A 23162-nucleotide genomic window follows, 5' to 3' on the forward strand; every position below is an offset into this window, starting at 1 on the left:
TCAGAACATCATATACTTTTTCCTCTTTTGTTAATCAGAAAGACCAAAGCTGACAAATAATAAATCATTAACTGAAAAACACTTTTATAGTTTTATAGTAACCCTTCAAATGGGACTCATCATGCAAAAGACACTTTTCTAGCCCTTAAATACATTTTGTAGTGTACTTGGGGTCTCTAGGAGTGCAGAAAACTTGAATGCAGTCTGTCCAGGGGCTGCGTAGATACAGTTATATTCTGTTTGCCTCATGATTTTTTAAGTTGTTCCATTTTGTCTATTCTCTTTTATATTTTTTTGGACAATTATGTCACAGTACAGAGAGCTGCGGAGCTGCTAACCAAGGTCATCGAGGTCCGGCTCATCAATTTTGTGAAGCTGCCATTTTTTATCTTTTTGTAGCCTACCTACACAGACGTTGCAGTCGCTGGTATGAGGTCTGGACATTCACGCGTTGGCTCCTTACCATCGAGGAAATGTAGAGAGCACATAATGGTCTTTGGTCAGATTCCTTAGTAAAGTGCTCACAGTAATCAAGTAAATGCAACTTAGTAACTGTAACTAGTTACTACACACCCCTGCCATTAACACATTCTTTCTTAACTATTGTAATTTCTCTCCCAACGGCAGGGACAAAGAGCCCGTTCCTCTTTTACAAATGCAAAGTGACTGTGGTGTAAAGAACCCTCTAGGACTGTGTTAGAAAAAAAACAGAAAATCAGTGCAGAAAAATTAACTAGTCCATAAGTTCTTGTAGTCTTTACGTTTGTTCAATATCAAGCTGGTACCAACGTAGAAATACTTTATACCCCTGGCATGTGTAAATTTAATATAATCTTTTAATTTGACATGTTCATTGAGTGGATCAGACAACATTCTGCAATAATCTGATACACTTCAAAAAGAAAACTAAAAGTAAGTAAAATTATCTTGAAATTAGTGTATTCGTCATTGATTTGAGCAGGTAAATAAGATTATCTGCCAATGAAATTAGTATTTTGACACCTAAAACAATATAATTAGATATACTGTACTTGACATAAGATGATGAGTTGAGTTGTTCCTATTTAAAGTGCAAACATCTTGTCCCATTGGCAAATCATTTAAATGTACCCGCTAAAAACAAGGGCAAATACAGGAATTTAAAGAAAATTATAATTTTTTTTGCAGTGTAGAGAATGTTTTGTGGAAGAAGGTTTGGGATGATGGAAAGGAGGCCTTTCAACCGCAAAAACTTGGAGCTCATCAAGAATTAATTGTGAAATTACTTAAAAAAATTGGTCAGCAACTGTGGGCAGTCAGACCCTACCACAGTCTGCTGTAATGCCAATGACGATTTTTCAACTGATTATTGAGAAAGGAAGAAATAATTTTCAACTTGTTGCTGTTAATTTAAAATGTCTTTTTTTCAGAATGTTTACTCGTTTTACACTGTCCTATTCTATTTTGAGAGATGCCTGTCTCATGTACCAATCAGAAACAAACTCTTTGAAATCTAAATCTGGCAATGGTATAAATACTTCTGGGCTTAAATATATTTTTGTTAGCACTGTGGAAGATATTAACAAATCTTAGCAGGTCCCAACAGCCCACTTTCCTGCATGTTTTCAACGAGTCTACTTTAACAAAACAATTTACCTGCAAGAGGCAGTCGTCTGCATACCTTGATGATACGTGGAAAAATGATTAGAAACCAAATGTTCTGCAGCAGGAAAGCATAAAACAATGCAGGACAGTGGGGTTGAAGAACTGGGATGGAGACCCTGGTGCTACGGCACATAAATCTTTTCAGATCTTCCTTCCCTCAGTGAGTAATATTAAGAGAGATCTCCGCCTGTTAACATACTTACATCTCAATTCCTCTGACACATTCTAGCTCTATTAACCCTGCTCTTTGCTCGGGGCTCTTCTCTCAGTATTTAGAGGCTGGATGGAAATTTGCAATTAATATTTATAACAGCAAAGTAAAAAATACAAATTTTATTTTCTCGGAATTTATTACCAAAACATCTTTCTGAATTCACCATAACTTAAAACTTATGATTGGGGAAGCTTAAGAAAAGAAGGGTGGATATTTAAACAAAGGATGTGTGACTGGGAGGCAAATCTGAGCCTCTCTCAATTAATGTATTTTCAAGTCAAGACAAGGAGATGCTATCAGGCAGGAAGAAACAGTTCAATATTCTCTGCCATCTTTAAATGATCATGAAGATGGTCAACAATACAAGCAAGAAAGTCAACAAGCGGAGATTAAAGTTTTAAATAAATTTCAATAGTTAAAATTTAAAGGGACAGTGTGAAAGGCTCAACCATTTACAAAGTGTGTATCAAACTGAACTAAAGCAACCTTTGCATGCTCCGATATCAGAGTTAGAGCTTTTTTTATTTGGTTTTCTTTATGCTTTGCGCTCTTGAAAGCACAGCTGACATGCATACCTACAGTGACTTCATTAACACCGAGCCTGTGCGTGTTTGTGCAGGGATTGTACCCTGGCTCAGAGGAAGGCTGGCAGGTGTACAGCACGGCCTCGGATCCGGACGGCAGGTGTGTGTGCACGGTTGTCGCCCCGGCGCGTAACCTGTGCAAACGAGACCCCCGGAACCGACAGCTACGCCTGCTGACAGAACAGGTGAGCACTTGAGCCGCGTGTTTGTCTAATTCTGAAGTTCATCCCGGCTTCACTTTGCAGGCAGCTTTGCGGAGCGGCGCAGGTGTGGAGGCGGAGGCAGTGCACCGGCATAAAATATTCACCGGACTGTTTCTTTGTTTTGACAGAATGCAGAAACACGAACACACGGTTGCACACACGCTAACGGGCCCCCACTGACAGATACATCAGTGACTGAATCCTCTACAGGCTGTCAGTCACTCAGCGAGCCAGCGGATGTTCATCTTAAAATAAACCCTGGTAGATGTGAGGGAAATTAACCACTTGTTCGCGTCTGCGGAGAAAAAGCTCAGGAAATGACCATCTATCCAAATGGGCTTACGAATATGCAACACATTGGAAAAGTATTTGTACTCGTTTTGCATCTGTTTTAGCAATAAAACCATATAATGAATGTATATTATATAACAGATGAGCAACAGGGCAGTGTTTTAATTGCAAAGTGAGGGAAAGGACTTATTTTTAATGAAAAATAAAACCTAAAAGACGTGGCCTGCACATGTATTCTGCCCCAATTATTCTCCTACCTCCAAGTGAAAAGCTGTGCCACAAATTAGATGTGGCACAGTTAGATTAACATTAGCATCAGAAAGATCAGGGAACACAGCAGACAGGTCAGAGATACTCAGAGGTGGGTAGTAACTAGTTACATTTACTTGAGTACCTTTTTGAACAAAAAGCACTTTTAGGAGTATATTTACCAGGCTGTACTTTTTACTTTTACTTGAGTAATATCATTATAAACTATCACTACTCTTAGATGAGTAACTTAATTGAATATAGAACAGATTTGTTTTAACCAAAACTTCACCAGTGAGACAGATTTACAGTTTATGTCAAAGTGAGACTTCTTGTTTGTGCACAAGCTTTTTTTTGGTTTTAATGTTATTTTCTATCTGCTGAGCTCATTGGGCCATTTGGAAGTCAACTAAACATACAGTTAAACATTGATATTGTCATTGGAGGTATTTAGCACTGTTCTGACATACAGTAAATTGCCAAAAGCATTGGGGCTCACCAGCAGATCAGTGGATTCAGGTGGCCCAATCACCTCCATGGCTGCAGGTGTATAAAGTTTGGTGTAGAGAAACTTGACTGGTCAGTCCTGATCTCAACCTTACAGAACACCTCAGGATGAACTATAGCGAAGAAGGAAATTCTGGTTTTCACATCTAGATATGACCCCACCCCCTCCAAACATTGACGAAGATGTTTACAGAATAGTTAAAGGGTCTCTTGCTGGGAGGATGAATCCCTCAATCAATTTGACCCTATAGAATAACAAAGTTCAGGGACATGTAAAAGCAGAGGACCAGATACTTTTGGCAATATAGAGTGTTTAAGTAAGAATGGGTTTCATAAGAACTATGGAGGAAAAATTATATTTGTTCTGCCTATATTTGTCATTTATTATTATGCTATTTCTTCTGTATTATTTTACTTGAGTAAAAATATACTGAAGTAGTGCTACTCTTACTTGAGTACAACTTCTGGCTCCTCTACCCACCTCTGAGGATGCAGTTCTGGAGCAGTTTGAAGCAGAGTTTGGTTATAAAACAGTATCTTGTTGTCTTGTTGAACACTGTTCAATCCTGACAACAAAAAGAACAAAAGTATGACACAAGTATAAAACTGCCAAAAAAAATGCTTCCCTCCTTAACCTACTGGCTGGGCAAGGATGACATTATTCAGAGAAGCAGCCAAGAAGCCCCTGGTAACTCTGGATGGAGAAATCTGTTGGCAGGACAACTGCCAGTCACAATCTCCACAAATCTGGCCTTTATGGAGGAGGGTCAAGAAGAAATTCAACATTGGGAGCACCCGAAGTCCTGTTTGTAGTTTTCCCACAAGCCATATAGGGAACGCTGCAAATATGTGGAGAACGGAGCTCTGGTCAGATGAGAACAACGTGTAACTTTTATTTTTAACGGCATGCTCATCCCCATGCGTAGCTGAAAACTCCCTGAACGTCAACATTAACACAACATCCCCACAGTGAAACATGCTGGTGGCTGCACCATGCTGTGATGATGGTTCTTAAGCAGGGACCGGAAAGCGGATCAGACGGGTGGGTTAGTGTAGGGAGCTAGATGAGGGCAATGCTGGAAGAAAACCTGTTAGCTGCTGCTAGACTGAGGCCGAGCTTCAGCTTCACGCAGGACAAACACCCTGAACTCATAGCCAGAGCTACAACGCAATGGTTTAGATTGAAGCTTATTCATGTGTTCGAATGGCCCAGTCAAAGTCCAAACCCAGGTTTAATTGATGTTAAGCTGTTCGCAGACGCTTACCATCCAATCTTACTGAGCTTAAGCTAGTCTGCAGGACCTGCAGCTGGTGTTGACTAAAAACAAGTGGCATGCCAAGACTTTCAACTTTTATATATTTCTATTTTTTGTTCTATTCTATATATCTATCATATTTATGATTAAGAAATTTGAACAACATTTTTTGGTCAACAAAAAAAAAAAAACCCTGATAAAACACCTTGAAATTTTCTGCGTTTATTGTGGCAAAACGTAAAAAGAAAAAGGGGTGTGAAGCTTTAATGAGGCACTGAACATCAATGGTTCAGTTTACTATATGCTGTCAGTCACCCAGCATGCCAGAAGATTTAAAAATTAACATAAACCCTGATCAATATGTAGTAAATAAACCATTCGTTGAGTGCTGCAGGGTAAAAGTCACTGAATGGTAAATTGACTGAATATATATGGCCCGTTATTAGTCATTCTGACCACTCAAAGTGCTTTACACTAGAGCCACATTCACCCAATCACACTCACTTAAGCACATGCATTCATACACCGATATGTAGGTTGGTATACAACACGGGGTCAAGTGCTTTGTCCAGATCAGCTTCACTAAGCTTCACCAAGCTGTGAGGAAAACCCACAACTTTCCGATTGCAAGAGGGCTACTCTACCCACCAAGCCACAGCCGCCGCCCAACTAAACTTACACAATTGATACACTTGTTTCCATGTAAATGTGCATATACGCGAGACGCTGCATCTGGCTGTGAAAGTACATTTCTATTAATATACACCCCGAGAGAGAAATAAAAATGATTTGTGACTGGGAACAATGAATTATTAAATACTGTCGGCCCGGCAAACATTGCTCACAGCATTCGCTGCTGCGAGGTATCTAACATCAGGATTTAGGTGTGCTGCATTTTCCCTACAGCAAAAAACGTGAACCAAAGCAGTAGTAACATCAAAACAACTATAACTCTTTTACTCATTTGCTGCCGGTGTAATATTGCGGACATCCTTCACACAGAAGGGGTGGGAAATGAGAGATGGCAGAGGATGAGCACGATCAGAGACAGCTTCCCCTCTTCTCTCCCAACACTGTTGCTGTCAGAAAGATGTGTGTTTATGAATCTTAATTAGCTCAGCATGTCTCTGGAAGTGACACCTACATCCTGCTGTGAGTGGGAATAGTTGCATGTGTGTTTGTTTTGCGCGCTCTGGTGTGTCTGCTCTTCTCCAGCCTCTGTAGCTCACACAGTTACAGCGAGGGGATGAGTGGGTGGGCGGGTTTGTTTATTTGTTCATCACTTCTGCATTCACAATTCACAATCTGGGTCATATAGTAGTTTTTCAAAATTTCCTTTCCCTCTTCCCGGACGTTTGGTATCAAAATAGGTTTCGAAGCTTCTGTTAGTATAGCAGGATTGTTAATGAGCAGTAGCATGGGAGTCCTTGTTTTTGTGAGAGAACAGTGTGCTCTTAATGAGAATCCCCTGTTAAAATGGATGTAAGGACGTACTCATCCAGAAATTTGTCTGATCATCCTATTAGGGAGACACACAATGCAAACATGAAACATTGAACTCTAGATGCTTCGAGTGTGAAAACAATGACAGACCTTAAATTCTTCTGTTTTGTAATCTTTTTCTGCTGCTCCCGTTTTAATGGAAAATACCAAAAAAAAAAAAAAACATTTGCACACGACTTCACAAAATTAAATACCCCCCCCCCCCAAAAAAAAACATGAGTCTTTTTAAAAAAAGAAATAAAGAACACTGCAATAACACTAAAGACGGCGCTAACCCTGTGTTGCTTAAAGCAGTGCTCTTTGAGAATCTGGTGCTGCATTTATTTTACATACAGAAAATGCACATAAATATAGGCAGATCTCCCTGTAAATGTATTCACAAGGGGGGCGATTTATGCTTGGTCATGCATTTTTGAGGAGCAAATCTTTTGCAAAGGCTTTTGAAATAAACGAGCAAAAAAGAAAGAGCTGTTACCCTGCATTTTATTGCTTTAGATTTAGAGCCCTCTTTGGATATTCTGTGACTGCGCTGGCCCTTTAAGCATACATAACAAGCGCAACTGAAGTATTTGAAGTGAAATTCTGGTGTTTGTAAGCAAATCAAAGGTGCCGACCGACCAGCTTAAACCAAGCATGAGAATTTCACACAGCAGGTTACATGAACTTGAAAGACATTTAGTCATGTCAACATTTCCCCCGCTTCCTGTTTTCTCTGTCAGGTGCAGAACGTGAGTCAGTCCATGGAGGTGGTGGACCTGCGAACGTCAAGAGACCTCCAGTACGTGCGAGACTCTGAGCCGCTGCTGAGGGGCGTCGACGGTCGTTTACACACTTACGTGGCCAGTCCCCGCGCTCTAACTTCTAGGGGCCTGCAGGTATTAAAAAAGACACACAAACGCTCAGATATTTCCACATGCACGGCACGTAGAGGGTCAGGTTCTTAGACACATGCGCAAAGTAAAACAGTCGCTGCAGGGAATACATAACCTTTGGTGTGAAAACATTGATTTCACGCATGCCAAGCCCAAGTTTCCTGTCTGCACTCATAAACTTGTGCATCTTTCACCAAGAAGACAAAATTTGTCATGAAGCTGTCAATTTCCTTTGCTTCATGCCGAATGTGTAAAGGTGTCACGTGGGATTGCTGTGAATGGTGCCAGCAGGAATGCAAAAGGGCTGTCAGAAAAGATCTGTATGGAAACAGAAAATCCTAAATGTAAATATTTAAGACATTTGGAGGACGATTAAGACAATATAGCATAAACACTTACAGGAGCATCCCTAATATGTATGCACTCTCAATATGTTTATCTTCTTAATTTGGGATGCTAATCGTATCAGCTATGTCGCTTTCTTCCATGATATTCCATCATATCCATGATATCACTTGTGTGCCTGTGCACACAAAGGAACTGGGGGAAAGTCATTATGTGAGAATGAAGAGCGTTTGGATCTGATCTGAATGATCAGAACAGTGACATCAATTGTAAAAGTTGTCCTTTAATGTCTGAAATTTTAAGGCTTTTGAAATTCGACAAGCAAAACATAAAAGTGTGGTCCGATTTGAAAACTACAGATGTTTAACTTGTGCTTTTTTCACTGTCCAGGAACTGCAGAAGAAATATAGAACTTTGGGTAACTCTGGTGCACTTGCAGCACTGCAATTAATATACAAAAGTCCCTGTCAAATAAACCTATTCTATTCTATTCTATTCTATTCTATTCTAAACATGTTTTAAAATAGCTGTCTGACCCACATGCAGTGTCACGTACAGGACATAGGTTGTAAAATGCAACAGTACATTTTGAGCTGGATAGGAAAGTTCTATGACTCTGGGGGTTCAGCTGTGTCTTAGAGGGGAAGAGGAGCGGTTAACAGAGGTGAGGAGTTCAACTGAGGATAAATGTAAAATGACTGAAGCTAAGGTGCATGTTTACAGCTCTGGGGTTTGTAGAAGTAAGGAGGAGTGAAGGAGTGAAGATCCCAGGGGTTGGTTCGTTTTGGAGGACAGACGACAGAGCAGTTTTTGTGTTCCAGGAGAATTTCTCGGAGGTTTGAGCTGGTGAGTTCTTTCAGTTTTTTGGAGGGAGTAAACAGAAAGCTGAAGAGCTGTCAATTCTGTACAATAAAACAGGAGAGGGCAGCAACAGTGTTTTTCCAAGTTTGTTGTCATTTGCGAAAATGGTGTTTAACAGAGGTGACAGATGGTTGAGGAGTCCTAGAAGACAGAAGAACAGAGACGGCGTAATGTGGCTTTGAGTTCCTAGTTCATGCGCTCTGTTTGACCGTTGGTTTGTGTAGGAAGCCCGAAGCTAAGGACAACCTCAGCTCCTAAGGTGATGCTGAACGCCTTCCAAACTTTGGAAATTAATTGGGGTCAGACAATATTGAAAGGTATGGCATGGACTTGCAACAGATTGTTAACCAGCAGATGGACTGTTTTGAAGGATGAATGGGATTTCTTTAGCGCAGGGTTCACCAACCTTTTTGACGCTGACAGCTACTTCATTGGTGTTGTGCCATATGAAGGGCTGCCTGTACTAATCTTTGAACTAGAAGAGTCAGAGTTCACCTTAACTTTATGTAAAATAAACAGATTTCCATGCTTTGTTATAAATATTGTAATTTTTTATTCTTTTTTATTTATTTATTTATTTATTTTGTTCCCCCAGTGTCCTGTCTAGCAATGTGGCAATAAGAATTGATATCTTAATGCCAAATAGAGCACGACAGATTTTACTTTCACAAGTGGAGCAAACAGCTTTCGCCATAATGCTCCGCTTGATTTGTGCATGTAAATAGCTTTATTGTGATTCCTGCAGGGAGAATTTCAAATTATATGGACACCACAATGGGAAAGTAAGAGAGTAAAAGAAAAATAAGAAGAGAAAAAAAAGAAAGAAGAGGTGAAAGAAAGAAGAGATAAAAGGAAGAGAATGATAAAACGTCCTCTGTCTGCTCCATCACCTGGAAAGAGACACAAAAAGAACAGCACAACCAACAGACATAAAGCAACAGATACAATCGTGTAACACCTTGATACCATTGCTAAATCATATGTATTATTATTTAAGCTGACATGTGTAATGTGATACCTAAAAAAGAAAGTGAAAGAAAATAAATAAATAAATTATAGCCTTTCTGTATATAAGTGAACATTTAATAACTGGGACCCAGCACCTGTGGGAGTTTGTGAGAGTGCACTAGTTTAGGTGAAAATTATCCAGAAGGAAATAGTTCGATAGTGATTGTGGAGAACCGAAGACCCACCTTCCGCGAGCACAGAGGCAGGAGTCAGGGGACCCATAACCCCGGACTCCCAAAGGGGCCCCCAAAGCAGTGCGCCCGAGAGGGAATTTTTTATTCTAAATAAACGGCAGTGTGAATAAACAGGAAGAGTAACAGAATAAAATAAAGTTTTAGATGCAGCTCACTGGCGGGTTGTGCTTTTTTAGAACAGGCTCGTGGGTGCCACATGTGGTCCTCGGGGGCTACTTGGTGCCTGCGGGCACCATGTTGGTGAACCCTGCTTTAGACAAAAAGGGTGACATGTTTTGGAAAAACGATCAACGGTGGAGACAATGGTGGTGAAACCCTTGTATGACTGAAACCTAGTAACAAAGTTCAGGGTGATGTGGGGCCAGTGGAAATTTGGGGATGGCTAATGGCTGCAGAAAGCCCCCAGGAGGCTCATTATTTGTTTTGTTTCTAGTGCAGACAGGACAGGACAAGAACATAAACCCTTAACATCTTTGTTGAGAGACCGACACCAGAAAGATTGTTTGATTAACGCAATGGTTTTGACTTATGCCAAGATGACAACACAACCTTGCAGTGTGAGCCCAGTGTATGGGGTGAGAGTGAACTGAAATGGGAACATAGATAGGATTATGAGGACTTGTACAGGGATCAATTAAATTGAGAAAAAAGAGGGACAACTGGGACTGTCTTGGATTTAGGCGGATGACCTCCTAAAGGTAAGACAGATCAAACTACAACAGGACATTCAGCTCTTAACCAGTCATGCCTTTCCTTGAATACTAACTTAAGAGTAGTTCCCAGTCATTATTAGCATCATAGTTTCTCCCAGGTGAGGCGAAGCAACAGGAAAAGGATGTGGAATTAGTTATCTTTTTCTTAATTCTGGAAGAGAACAAGTTCAACTCCAGAGTCTGGAGTAAAACAATTGCTTAGAGATGTCTGGTTGGAGTGTAAGGGATCTTATTCTTTGACTCAGTGAATGTTTTCTCAGCATGGGGTGTCTAGCAGAATATTTTCTTCGTGGAGAAAAGTGAGACAAGCGAGACAAGCGAGTGAAGCAAGGGTTTGGCTATAAGTTCTAATAAAACGGTGACAGAGATTTGCAAAACACGGAAAGCGCTGTATCTTTATTTCTTGTGATGGGAGTAACGCTCAAATAATTTCTGCATCTGACTTCACCTGCCTGCTTTCAAGGATGAATCCCAAGAATGTGAGTGAGAGAACATACAATTTACATTTCTTGGTATTTTTTTTTTTAAAAAAAACATTATAATTAGAAGGTCTACAAAAAGAAAATTACCTTAAATAAATCCAGAATGGAATTGGAATGCTGAATAATAAAAAGTCAGACATATTATGGGAGAAAATATGTGATAATTACTTTTTATTTCGCTATTCATGTTTTTTGTAGCTCCACCTTTTACCTGCAATTTTGGATTGGATGGCAACCTAGCGCCCCCCATTGACAGGTCACAACGATGTCAATACAGATTTTCTCCATTGATTATTGAAGCTATGAGTAATTTTTGACATGCACATTTTTAATATAGTAAAATATAATGAGATATTCTTTTAAAATTAAAAGAAAAGAAAACAAGGCTATTAACATTGTTTTGATATCATTTGAGAGATGCCTGTTCTTGGTTGAATGGAAATAATTTTAGATCCAAACCTGCCTTAACTGTATATATAATTTAAGTAAACCTACATTAGACTGGTGTGCACCCACAGGATGTATAAAGAGCAGTAGTAGTAAAGAGTAGTTCTTATGCAGTAGTACTCCCCACTAGCACTAAATTGTGCAGCCTTCATCCCAATACACATGCAGTATGCAACAGAAGCTCATCATAAACTGTGTGCCTGCTTTGTAGACCGGACTTGATGTTTGAATCTGCTTCCTTTCCTTTCCATTTGGACTCATAAAAAACAATTTCAGATACGGTGACCTACAGTGCGTGATAAAAAAAAAAAAGTGTGAAAGCAGCGTGAACGTGATGAACCCACATTTATCGTTCACCATATTTTGGTGTCTGTTTAGCACAAGAAATTGTAAATCGTGTCAGTGTGCAAGGTCAGTTTACACTACGCAGCTCAAAAACCTAATATTACAGCATTTTAATAAAAAACTGAGGATGCTGTAAAGGTATGGATTTGTATGCACACATAGTGCAATGGTAAAACATCCCTTATACACTACCCTGTCAACGTTACCATTGTTTGCAAAAGATATACCTTAATGATTGTTTGTCTTTCCTTAACCCTTATTGCAACACCGGAGCACGTTTATCCTCTGAAATGGGATTATTTGCATTACAGGGCTTTAAATTTCTCTTCAAATGGGAGGCAAGACCTACATAGTGATTATGTAAACACAGTTAAGACCCCACAATAGGAGTAACGCACCAACACACACACAAGGACTTACCCTTAATTCCCCAAATATAGCTTATTACTGCCTTCCCCTAAATCCATTTTGCCTTTCATCTCTCGCCAAACATGTTTTCGGTTACTTTATGCAGCATGTGTGTGCATGAGTGTTTGCTTATGTGCTCGTTGCTCCTTGGAGGGGTTTTCACAGTCATAAGCTTTTTGCCTCCGCACCATGAGGCAGAAGTCCTGAATATTTATGCCCAACTACAGTAGGTTTATCAATAACTAAACAGCGTTTCTATACCACAGACGAAGCGAGTGACAGAGATGAAGAGCCGGAGGTCAAAACGACAAACAAACGGAAAAGGGCAAAAATACAAGGTTAAGGGTTTCCCATTATAAGTAAGTTCGTACCTGCAGGACGGAGGGTGGAAGACGTAAAGGTTAGATGAAAAGAAAAGATACAAAGCAAAATAAGAAGAGAGAAATGATGAATGAAGATAAAGAAGGTTATCAGGCATTAAGTGGATTAGCTAATGTGTTTGAATTTATCAAACCATATAATTTACAGGATTTTACTGAGACTCATTTTAATGAATGTTTAATGAACATGCAGTTATATGCAAATAGTGGTGCTGACAACCAGAGACTCTGATCCTATAGGCTAATGTAGTTCTGTGAACTTAATTTCTTAGATAATTACTAATTCTCTTTGTTTTCTCTCCGTGCTAAAACAGTGCCTCGCAAAAATGATTACCGGTCTTTGAACTTCTTCACATCCAGCCACATCCACTAAATATCAAAAGCAGAGCATAATTGACAAACGGCCTGAAACAAATGAATCATTCTCCATATAAATAAATACAACTACAAATTTGAAAGGTATGACATACTTATGTATTCAGCCCCCTTTTCTCTGGTACCACTGAATAAACTCCGGTGCAACCAGTTGGCTTCAAGAGTTTCATAGTAAATAAATATAGTCCACATTTGTATAATTTAATCTCAGTATGAGAACAGCTGTTATAAGATGGTCTCAGAGGTTTGTTAAAGAATGTTAGAGATCAAACTAATAAAGATAGAGGAACATAGCAGACATGTCAGGGAGAAAGTTGTTGAGACAATAAAGGCAGAGTTAAAACAATACCCAAAGCTTTAAAGCATTCGGTCTGTTCAAACCACCATCCAGAGATGGAAAGATTTTGGTGCAACTGCATAACCCTAAGACATAGCCGTCCACCTGAGCATATTAAAGTTTCTATATCATGCTTTTTTTAAGGCTTCCAAAGTCAACGATATGAATACATATGCAATATTGCCTTTGGAACTACTGAGTATTCATTTGTTATGAAATTTTGTTTTCTGGTGCTATTTTTCCAACCTGGAAGAAAGACGATTGTCTACCCATCTTGCTCTTGTTCCTTGTGCCGATTCCGGACAGCCTTTTAACTCTTACATGATGACGTGACGGAAACAGACATGGATAATTCTAGTCAAATTTAACTCCAATTCCATCTGAAAAAGAGCTACAAAGTGCATGCTCTCTTCACTCTGGACATTTCTGTCAATTTCCGTGATGTGGGCTGTGCCTTTACGCCATGTCACGCAAAGGATTGTGGGATTCCTTATAGGTCCTTACTGCCAGCAAGGGACATCGCAAGCTCCCTTTGCTAAAGCCGGACATACACTGTACGAGTTTTTGCCCTTTTAGGGCCGATTCTTCAGTCGTGCGAGAATTTTTTGGATCGGGCCGAGTTTCAGCTTTATCGTGCCCTGCGTCTTCTAGTATACAGGGGGTAACGGGGGGCGATTAGCCTCTCACGACGCCGGTGAAGATTCTCAGTCATACAGGTCATGGTCATTCCAAAAAAAGTTAAAAACAAAGCAATTGGACTTGTTTTCCATAGTTGAAGATGTTTCGCTTAACGTAACTTTTTTTGGAGATCCTCTCACGACCAACTGCTGATGAGGAATCGGATGGTCAGTTGAAAATCAAACATGTTTGAAATTCAGTTGGCCCTCGTGATGATCGTGAAGCAGAACTACGTGCCGACTTCCCCCAACCTCGCACACTGCGTATGAGCAAACAAGGGAATTCTTCTTCTTCTCAGATGAAAACATAAGAGTGAAGAGAAGCATGGTGGCGGCACGTGTGACATGGAGTCAAACTACGGAGGAACAGCTCGTAGAATTGCCAAGGCAGCGCGTTTCGTTCTTTTGAGCCTTATATTTAACAGTGAGCATTGACGCCTTCCATCTTTTTCTTCTTCTACTGTTTACATTGGGTTTCTGGATAGACAATTCCAAGTAGCGCCATCTTCCTACGGGGCTGAGTCAGACGTGTGGTTTTTAAACGTACAGTGTGAGCACTTAGATCGCATCAGAGCATCGGGCCGTACAGTGTGAGAACAGATATCATGAGCAGTGAACTTTTAAACCCTGCGGTTTCGTCGTACAGTTTGACCTGTATCTGAGAACAACGATTGAAAATATCGTACAGTGTAGCAAGCATACAGATTCCTTCTCCACTTATCATGGCGACTGCTGATGTATTCCGCTTTGGCTGAAGAGTCCTTACTAATCAGACATTTTGGGTCCCGGTCCAGGGCTGTATCCCAAAATGTATGACTGCTGTATCCCAAGCGGTCATACAGCCCATGACCACTGGTTTTCCAGGACATGGAGGGACTGCTGCTCAGAGAGCAGAATTCACAAGGATTGCTAAGACATGCATGAATCCAGCAAAAATACCACTTGGGACATGATTTTGATGAAGGGTTGGCATAATAGCATAGTTAAAAGCTTAAAAAGTGGATTTTACATGATATAGGTCATTTAACCAATTATTAAAGAAGCAGCCAAGAGGCCTATGGTGTTAATGTAAGAGCTGTAGAAATCTACAGCTCAGGTGGAATAAACCATTCACAGGGAAATTACATGTTTTGCACTCCACAAGTTTCCCTAAAACAATGCAGTGAGACCAGTTTAACTTTTTGACATACATGTAAAAGACTGTGAACAGTGTGGGACATCCATGGGAAATCCATCCTATGAAACATTTTGTAGGCAGCATCATAATGTGGAGATGCTTCCCAACAACATGGGACAAGGAAGCTGGTCAGCAGTGATAAAAATAGGGATGGGGAATAGGGAGCATTGGAAACCTTCCAGGTCGACCATGACCCTTGGCGTGCAACCTAAGCTACAGTGGAAGGGTTAAGTAGAAGTGTGTTCATGTGCTAGAATGGTCCAGTTAAAGATCAGAACTTAATCTAACTGGGAATATGTGGAAATACTTGAAAATTTATGTTCACAGAAGCTTATCGTACAGTCTGACTGAATTTAAGCTATTTTGCAAAGATGAGTAGGCAGAAATGTTTCCAGCTGCGCAGACCCAAAAGCCTAGCAGCTGAATTGCTCCAATTTGTGTTTCTGCAAAATATTTACTTGTCGGGGTGAAATACAGGGCTGTGCAGTTGCTAGTACTGTTTCCTTCCAGCAGGAAGGTTCTCTCTGTGTGGAGTTTGCTTGTTCCTTAGATGTGGTGAGTTTGTGGTGACTACTGATCTATCCACAATATATCTCACCTATTGCCCTGTGACCGCCTTAGACCCGACCAGAACTGTGTAAATCAAAGCAGAAACTATATATTATTTTCTTTCCATGTCACAATTATGCACTCCTTTGTTTTGCCATCTCAGTGAATGCCATTGAGATGTGTTTGTAATTTGACAAGAAGTGAAAAAGTGTTCAAGCTTTTGGAAATCAATGTATGACGAGAAAGAAATGTTGCTGAAGATGTTTTAGAGACTTGGTAGTGCCATAATAAAACAATTTAAGAAGATTATCGCTCCTACAACAGTAGGATGGGGCTTAGATTGATTTGCAAACCTCTTTCCTTGATATGTTGCTGCGTTTATGTGTGCTTGGGTGTTTGAAGTTCTGACAGGATAATGACGCCTTTGTCTTCGCTCCGGAGCGTCTTTTAAACTCTCTTTTGTTTTGAATATGAAATCAGAATCCTTTCTCTTCACAACTGAATGTATTGCAGATATTTAAAAAAAGAAGACGCATCTACAAAATATAACTAACAGATAACAAAATATCTCTATCCTTCTACAGTAACACATGATTGCTTCTTATATATAATGTACGCCGATACGGATCTTCATTAAGCTGCGTGCAGAGTATAGTCATACCCCATTCTGGCTCCTGATTAATCCGCTGCGAGTTGTAAAAATCAAATCATACATCAGTTTTATGCTCTTTATCTGGGTCAGAGCAAACTGCAGCGTAGCCCCTGCATACTCTCCTCCAGTGCATCTTCCATCTCCTTCTGTGGGATTTTGAACTGTTCCTGGGCCAGATGGAATGTGTATTCCCTCCAGCATGTCCTGGGGATGCTTTCCATTTGGCTAATGTGATTTCACCCCCCTTCCTCACTTACATTTTCTTTCTTTAGTCTTAGCTCATCTCCAAGGAGAGTTAAGAAGTGCAAGCACAGAGGCAGCAATAAACCATGACTCACAGCGTGTTTGCAGCTAAATGTGTGGAAATCAAAGTTATCAACAGCTGAAGAGGGGCAAAATAATTTAAGTTTATAAATTATGAAAAGAGTTTGCTGAAGAAAACACACCCGAGAAGCTGAAGACAGAATTTAGCCGAACGGCACAGAAATCATAATAAATGGATTTCTGCTGTTTATCTTTGTGACATACAGTACACTTTTGTTTGTATTAGTGTTTTTTCTTTTACATTTTATGTTAGAATTATAGGATTGTAACTTATTGTCACACAATGAAGAACAGTTTAGCAGCTCTCGTTTGCCAGTGTGAATATCACAAATGTACAAAACATAATGCATTTAGTAAGTACACAGTAGAAATGTTAGCAGCAATCAGGATATTTACAACATTCTGTGCATAAGGTGAAATCCATCACCCCTTTCAAGATTTGACCACTTCAGGCTAAAAACAATTTTTTCAATTTGTTGAATTGTTTTTTTTTAGAGCCCCGAACGTTTTGCTAAACGGGAGTGGAGAAAAAAAAGTTGTAATGGCATTGGCTTTCTTTTGGAGTCTGAAGGTAGTAACACTTTCTGCTGAGCTCACCACCCTCTGCAGGTTCCTGTCCTTATGAAAGCTGAACCCACACAGTGCAGGAACACACCAGGAGGCTCTGTATCACTGACCTGTATAAGTTTGTGAGCAGCTGGCGAGGGAGGCGAATGGTGCTTCAACTTCCACAGGAGGTTAGGTCTTTGTTGAGCTTTCTCCACCTGGTGTGAGATGCGTGTGTTCCAGGTGAGGTCAGCAGCGATGTTGATACCCAGGAACCTACAGCTATAGATTAGAACTACAGTCAATGGAAACATGGCGTAAAATGAAATTCTCATATAACACAAATTTATTTTTGCGTGTTTTCATGATCATTTGTCTCCATAATTGATCAAAAACACCCAAGTACACAGATCAATACACTGATTTGCAATAGTCAGTGCTTTGCCTGTTTAATCCTAAATAATACTATTTATAAATGCATTTCAGCTAGGTTAAAATTAATGATGTTCAAAATTTAACAATGCTGATCTAAGTTCACAGCTCCAACATGAAATAGTTCTAATTCTGTATGTTTTGTCTGAAAAAGCTGTAAAATCAATACAAAGGTCAGGAGATCTTTTGCAAATGAGCATATTAATAAAGTAATAGTTTATGTTTGTAACCTACCATAAATTTGTTTTATTATCTCCAGCTGTCTTTGTTCACATAAGCTGTATTCTGTGATGATTAAAATTCCAAAATAGCTGCTCTCATTCCAATGCTTTTGTTTGTGAAACCAAAATAACTCTGACATTTTGCCAAATGTTTGTAACTGGGAACATAAAAGCAACTACAAAGGTTTTAAAAAAAAACAACTGATTTTGTTTCAACTGACAAAATCTTCTACGATGTAATTGAAAGGCGTTTGTTCTGGTATTTTGGCTACTTACCTGTACAATAGTCCGGGTAAAAAAGCTAGTGTCACAAAATGCAGCTGCAGCTTCCGCTCTCATCTATACTGCAGATACTAGCCAAATCTCAGTTCAATACATTACTTTTGGTTGTTGGGACATAAGGTTTCACATAATATTCAAATGTTTAAAGAAGCAATAAGCAAAGTTTTACCACCAGCTGCAATGTTGAGCACTGTCTGTAGACCAAAACAACATGTGTTGGAAGCCACGCCACTCTCCCTCCAAAATCTAACCACCAGACCAATTATCCGTTTTAATTTTACATTTTATGTCTAAAAAAACAATGCACCGAATGTACGCGAGCATTAAACAATGCTAACTGTGCTATGTGGGCTTCCGGCTACTCGCCTCACATAACATTAACGTCCGGCCCATTGCTGGTCAAACTCCAACAATTAGCCCACATGCCACATCTGCAGCATCACATTGAATCGAGTCACCATACCAACAAAACTCTAACAAGACTGTGACACCAACAAAAACAAACATTTGACTTCATGCTGTTACTCACCTGCCAATAAAATGCCACCTGTGCGTAGGAGGATTTCTCCTACGCACAGGTGGCATTTTATTAGCAGGGAGGGGCTAAGCCCTGAGTGGCAACTATTGACATGCATGCACATGCATGTGCGGCCGGCCCGGCTTTGTAAACAAGAGACTGGACAAAAACACAGAGAGATGGTGTGTGATGTCAAACCATATACCATCTAAAAAGATACCTTTAGTTCATCACAAAACTAGTTTTAGTTCAATGTAAAATAATGAAATTTCGCTTATTGCTCCTTTAATACAAAACCAAAGATGGCATTTTCAACTTTAAAATGAGATTGAGACACAAATGTTATTAACATCACGTCCACCACAAAGCTGGTAAAGACCGTCTGTGCACAAAAGCTGAAAAACACCTGAGCTGCTTGTGCACACCGAGTGGCCTACCTTTGAGGGAAAATGGTACAGCTCTGTTTTACATGAAATACCAAATTTCCCACTGAAAATGCTTTATAAATCTTTATTTTGGAATAAAGCGGCAATAAATGCAGTTAGGATGGACTGCACTGACTTCAAGTTTGGGTTGCATAAAAACAGCAAAGATCTTTTCAAAGTTCTCAAAAATGTGAGCTAGAAATTGTTCATGCGCAGCATTGGCAAAAGTATAAATGGAATGTTTTCCGAAAGCCTCTGGCGCATTTTGTGCTTCTTTTAACTTAAAAAGCTGACTTTAAATCTGCTGCACTAAAGACCGTTGTGGTTAGACCACGACCCGGTAGCAATTAGCCATGATGCATTCATGGACTGGCTCGTCACTGAGTAGGACCCCTTGAAGCTTAAAATCATCAGTGACCCTGGTCACCATCTCAGTTCTCCAATTAAAATACATTTCCATTTTTTTCTCCAACCTGTATTCACAGTGCTGTTCATGAAGGTGCATTTATGAGGTTATTCAAAGCCCAATTCACTTCCTTTCCATCCCATACTTGGAGGTTGGGCTTCTTTTTGAACCGTGGAACAGATGTCTAATGACCAGCCCACAGCACCTAAACAGGCAGAAATCTCACTGAAATTTCTCCTTATATTAAAGCCCCAGTGTGTAAGATTCTCACACTGGCGTACCATCTAGTGGTGTGCTAAATGAATTACAAATGACCTCGCTGTTATGATTAATAGCTACTATGGAAGCTGTGGAGTATCATAAATGTAACAATGTTAACATGTCTTCCATGTATTAGCTTCTGCTAATAGTTAATAGCTACGGTCATTGTGTGACATAGTTTTTGGCACTGTTGCCAAATTACTTATTTTTTCTTTACTTGGTTACTTTCTCTTCCCTCTCGCTGGGCAAAGAGCATGGATGGTTCCTCCATTTCAACAGAAAAGAGCAAATAGAATGATCTACGGTCATCTTTGCTTGTTTTCTACTCTTTCTCCACTGACAACATAACTTCATATAGAAGACAGATAGAGAAAATGCATATTGCTGACAAGTTTTTCCCTTTGGAAGACTGAAATCAAAAATGCCGACAAAGCACCCAGTGGGTGTACCGGCACCTATGTATTTATAATCTACTAATTCTAAGTTATGAAAACACTTTTATTTTTTATATGACTTTGCCAGAATACATATTTATAAAAGCAATACTTGATTCTTGCTAATTAAAAACAAAATGTGTTACACACTGTCCCTTTAAAGTGTAAGAACAACTATTAATCTGTATCTGTATTTATATTAGGATGAGGTGAGACTAAGAATCTGGGCAGTGCCGAGCTTCTACAAAATCACCCTCTGTAAGCAAATTGATGTGTGTTGTCAAATCAGCAGGTTTTCTCATTAGGACGATGAAGCTTAAAAGATGGCAGTGCCTGGCAGCTAATTACTGTTTATATTTTGGCGACACAATAATCTGAGCCTGTAAGAAGATGATTGTTAATCTAAGAGACAGTGATTAGAAAACATTAAAATACACTGTTCAACTCTGTGCAAGCACATTACAGTGAAGTGGCATGGAAACATCTGTTAACAGGGCTGTTTTAATCAGGTTTAAAGTGCTGTGTTATGTTTTCCCATATATCTACATATACGTATTTTCTTTATTTTATCAAGGTAAATACTATAGTTACTTTTACATTGTAACTATGAATTAATATTCTTACTATAATAAAAATTTAAAATGCTGGAATATTCTTATTATTAGCTTTAATAGTAGTAGTAATTCAATAACATTTTGTTCATTCACAACACATGACATCTCAAGGCACTTTAAAAAGTCAGATACAATCAAATCCTCGAGACAGATTGGTCAAAAAAATTCCTAAATAAGAATACCCAGTAGATTATATCAAGTCTTGACAAGCAGCATTCACCCCTCCTGAACGAGCGTAGAGCCACAGTGGACAGTCGTCTGCATTGTTGATGGCTTTGCAGCAATCCCTCATACTGAACAAGCATGAAGTGGTGAGGAAAACTCCCTTTTAACAGGAAGACAACACTTCCAGCAGAACCAGGCTCAATGTGAACGGCCATCTGCCTCGACCAACTGGAAGAAAACGGAGCAGAGACACAAAAAAGCACAGAAGCACACATTGATCCAGGAACCCTTTCTATGTTAGAGAGGGTAATGGCAGATGATCTGCCCCCCTGGATGATGTCACAGCTAAACAGATTGCCAGGCCAGATATAACTATTATGTTGAGAAAATAGGTAAAGAGAACATAAAGGTAAAAGTAGAAATAGGAATAAATATCGCAAAATTGGAGAACAGTAGGAGAACCCAGCAGAGAATGTGAACTAGATCTTGATGTCTTTCAGTAGCCTAAGCCTATAGCAGCATAACTACAGAGATAGCTCAGGATAACCTAAGCCACTCTATGTATAAGCGTTATCAAAAAGGAAAGTTTTAAGCCTAGTCTTAAAGTAGACAGGGTGTCTGCCTCATGGACCAAAACTGGGAGTTGGTTCCACAGGAGAGGAGCCTGATAGCTAAAGGATCTGCCTCCCATTCTACTTTTAGAAACTCTAGGAACCACCAGCAGACCTGCAGTCTGAGAGCGAAGTGCTCTGTTAGGAGTAGCAGCAATATTAATATTAGTGTTATTATTACTAGTAGTATGGAATTACAAATGCTTACTTGCATTTTTATTTTATTTTTGTGGGAAGAGTTATTGAGAAAAACCTTTATACAGGAAATTTGGTTAGTACATTTGATTTGGGAAGTTGCTGAGATATTTTTGTTTGGGTTTTTTCTGTTTATTTATTTATTTTTTTGCTTAGCAAGCAATTAAATAAAAATGTATTCCATCCATCCATCCATTTTCCAAACCGCTTATTCCTCATGGGGTCGCGGGGGTTGCTGGTGCCTATTTCCAGCGTTCACTGGGCGAGAGGCAGGGTACACCCTGGACAGGTCGCCAGTCTGTCGCAGGATAAAAATGTATTATAGGTCCTAATAGAAGGGAAGCTGCTGTGATCAATAGATCCTAGATGGTAGAGAGAGTCTACTAATAGGAATGAATGAACACTAGGAAGAATCATAACAAATAAATCATTACAATTTGAGAGGAAAGTAAAGAAAATCCCTGAAAACAACACAAAAACACCATACATCTTTAAATTAATTTCACGTAATATACTTTGTAATATCAATAATTAAAAAAAGTGCCAAAAAGGCCTATTTATGCATTTTACTATAGTAAAAAAAAATAACTTCACAAAAAAATAACATCACACAAGTTCAAACATTAAAATTAAAATCAAAATCAAAAACGACACATTAGACAGGAATACAGAGTTATTCGTCAATGCTTATTTTGCAGCAGCTAAAAGGTGAGCTGTTGTTTTCTGGACAGTTTGCAGACAGCACAGAGATGATGACTGATTCAAACCAACACACAGGAATTTTCAAATCGCTGCACTGAAAGAAAATGCCTGCAGGATATATCAGCCTTGGATATCCACCTCTCTCTGTAAACCCTCCAACAGTTTATGCTTCGCAGGCGTTGGGTTGAGAAACAGGTGAGAATAACAGGAAATGCGTTAGCTGAATAACAAGAGTATTGCAAGTGCTTTGCCTATTTTGTCCACCTGTTCTAAATGTCCCTTTCAGACATGGTTACCGTGGGTCAGCTCCTAACTTATGCACCTCTGCTGATGACTTCCCTAAACCCGCCCTGCCTTCCATCTTTTCTGCACCACCAGGAGTTAAAGGGCCAGATGTCTCAGCTGCGGCCACTGTTGTCAGTGGTGGAGCAGTACAGATTGGACCTGCAGACGCTGGCCACCTTGCGAATGGAGCTCCTCAACCTATCGATCATCCTGACAGCCATTCAGGAGGAGGTCGGCGCGTACGACTATGAGGAACTTCAGCAAAGGGTGTTACTGCTGGAGACCAGGCTGCACAGCTGCATGAACAAACTGGGTACGTGTTAGAGGGGCATAACGAAGACGTGTTGCTGCGGCCGCTTTTGAAAGGGCTTGTATTTTCTAATTGGGGAGGAGAGCAATGGGTGACCATGTGTGTTGACCGATGGCCTGATGGATGTTTAAATTAAAAATGCAACTCACATAGCAAATA

The 23162-nt window shown here is 39.7% G+C and overlaps 1 protein-coding gene and 1 long non-coding RNA gene across 2 annotated transcripts in view; one reads left to right on the plus strand and one right to left on the minus strand.

The window, feature by feature from the left end:
• The window catches only part of LOC105939195 (noelin-2), a 62242-nt gene that overhangs the window by 9682 nt on the left and 29398 nt on the right, over positions 1–23162 (plus strand). The window contains exons 2-4 of the mRNA XM_012881268.3: positions 2478–2627; positions 7171–7326; positions 22787–23006. Of these exons, the coding sequence (XP_012736722.2) occupies positions 2478–2627; positions 7171–7326; positions 22787–23006 (526 nt within the window). The remainder of the gene's footprint in view (positions 1–2477; positions 2628–7170; positions 7327–22786; positions 23007–23162) is intronic.
• Positions 7333–18646, minus strand: LOC118563210. Its single transcript, XR_004931101.1, has 3 exons — positions 18608–18646; positions 17275–17425; positions 7333–7641 (listed from the first exon to the last, which is right to left on the minus strand). It is a non-coding gene; the product is annotated as an uncharacterized LOC118563210 (long non-coding RNA).

Source organism: Fundulus heteroclitus, chromosome 5, assembly GCF_011125445.2.
Source record: "Fundulus heteroclitus isolate FHET01 chromosome 5, MU-UCD_Fhet_4.1, whole genome shotgun sequence".
NCBI classification, from domain to species: domain Eukaryota; kingdom Metazoa; phylum Chordata; class Actinopteri; order Cyprinodontiformes; family Fundulidae; genus Fundulus; species Fundulus heteroclitus.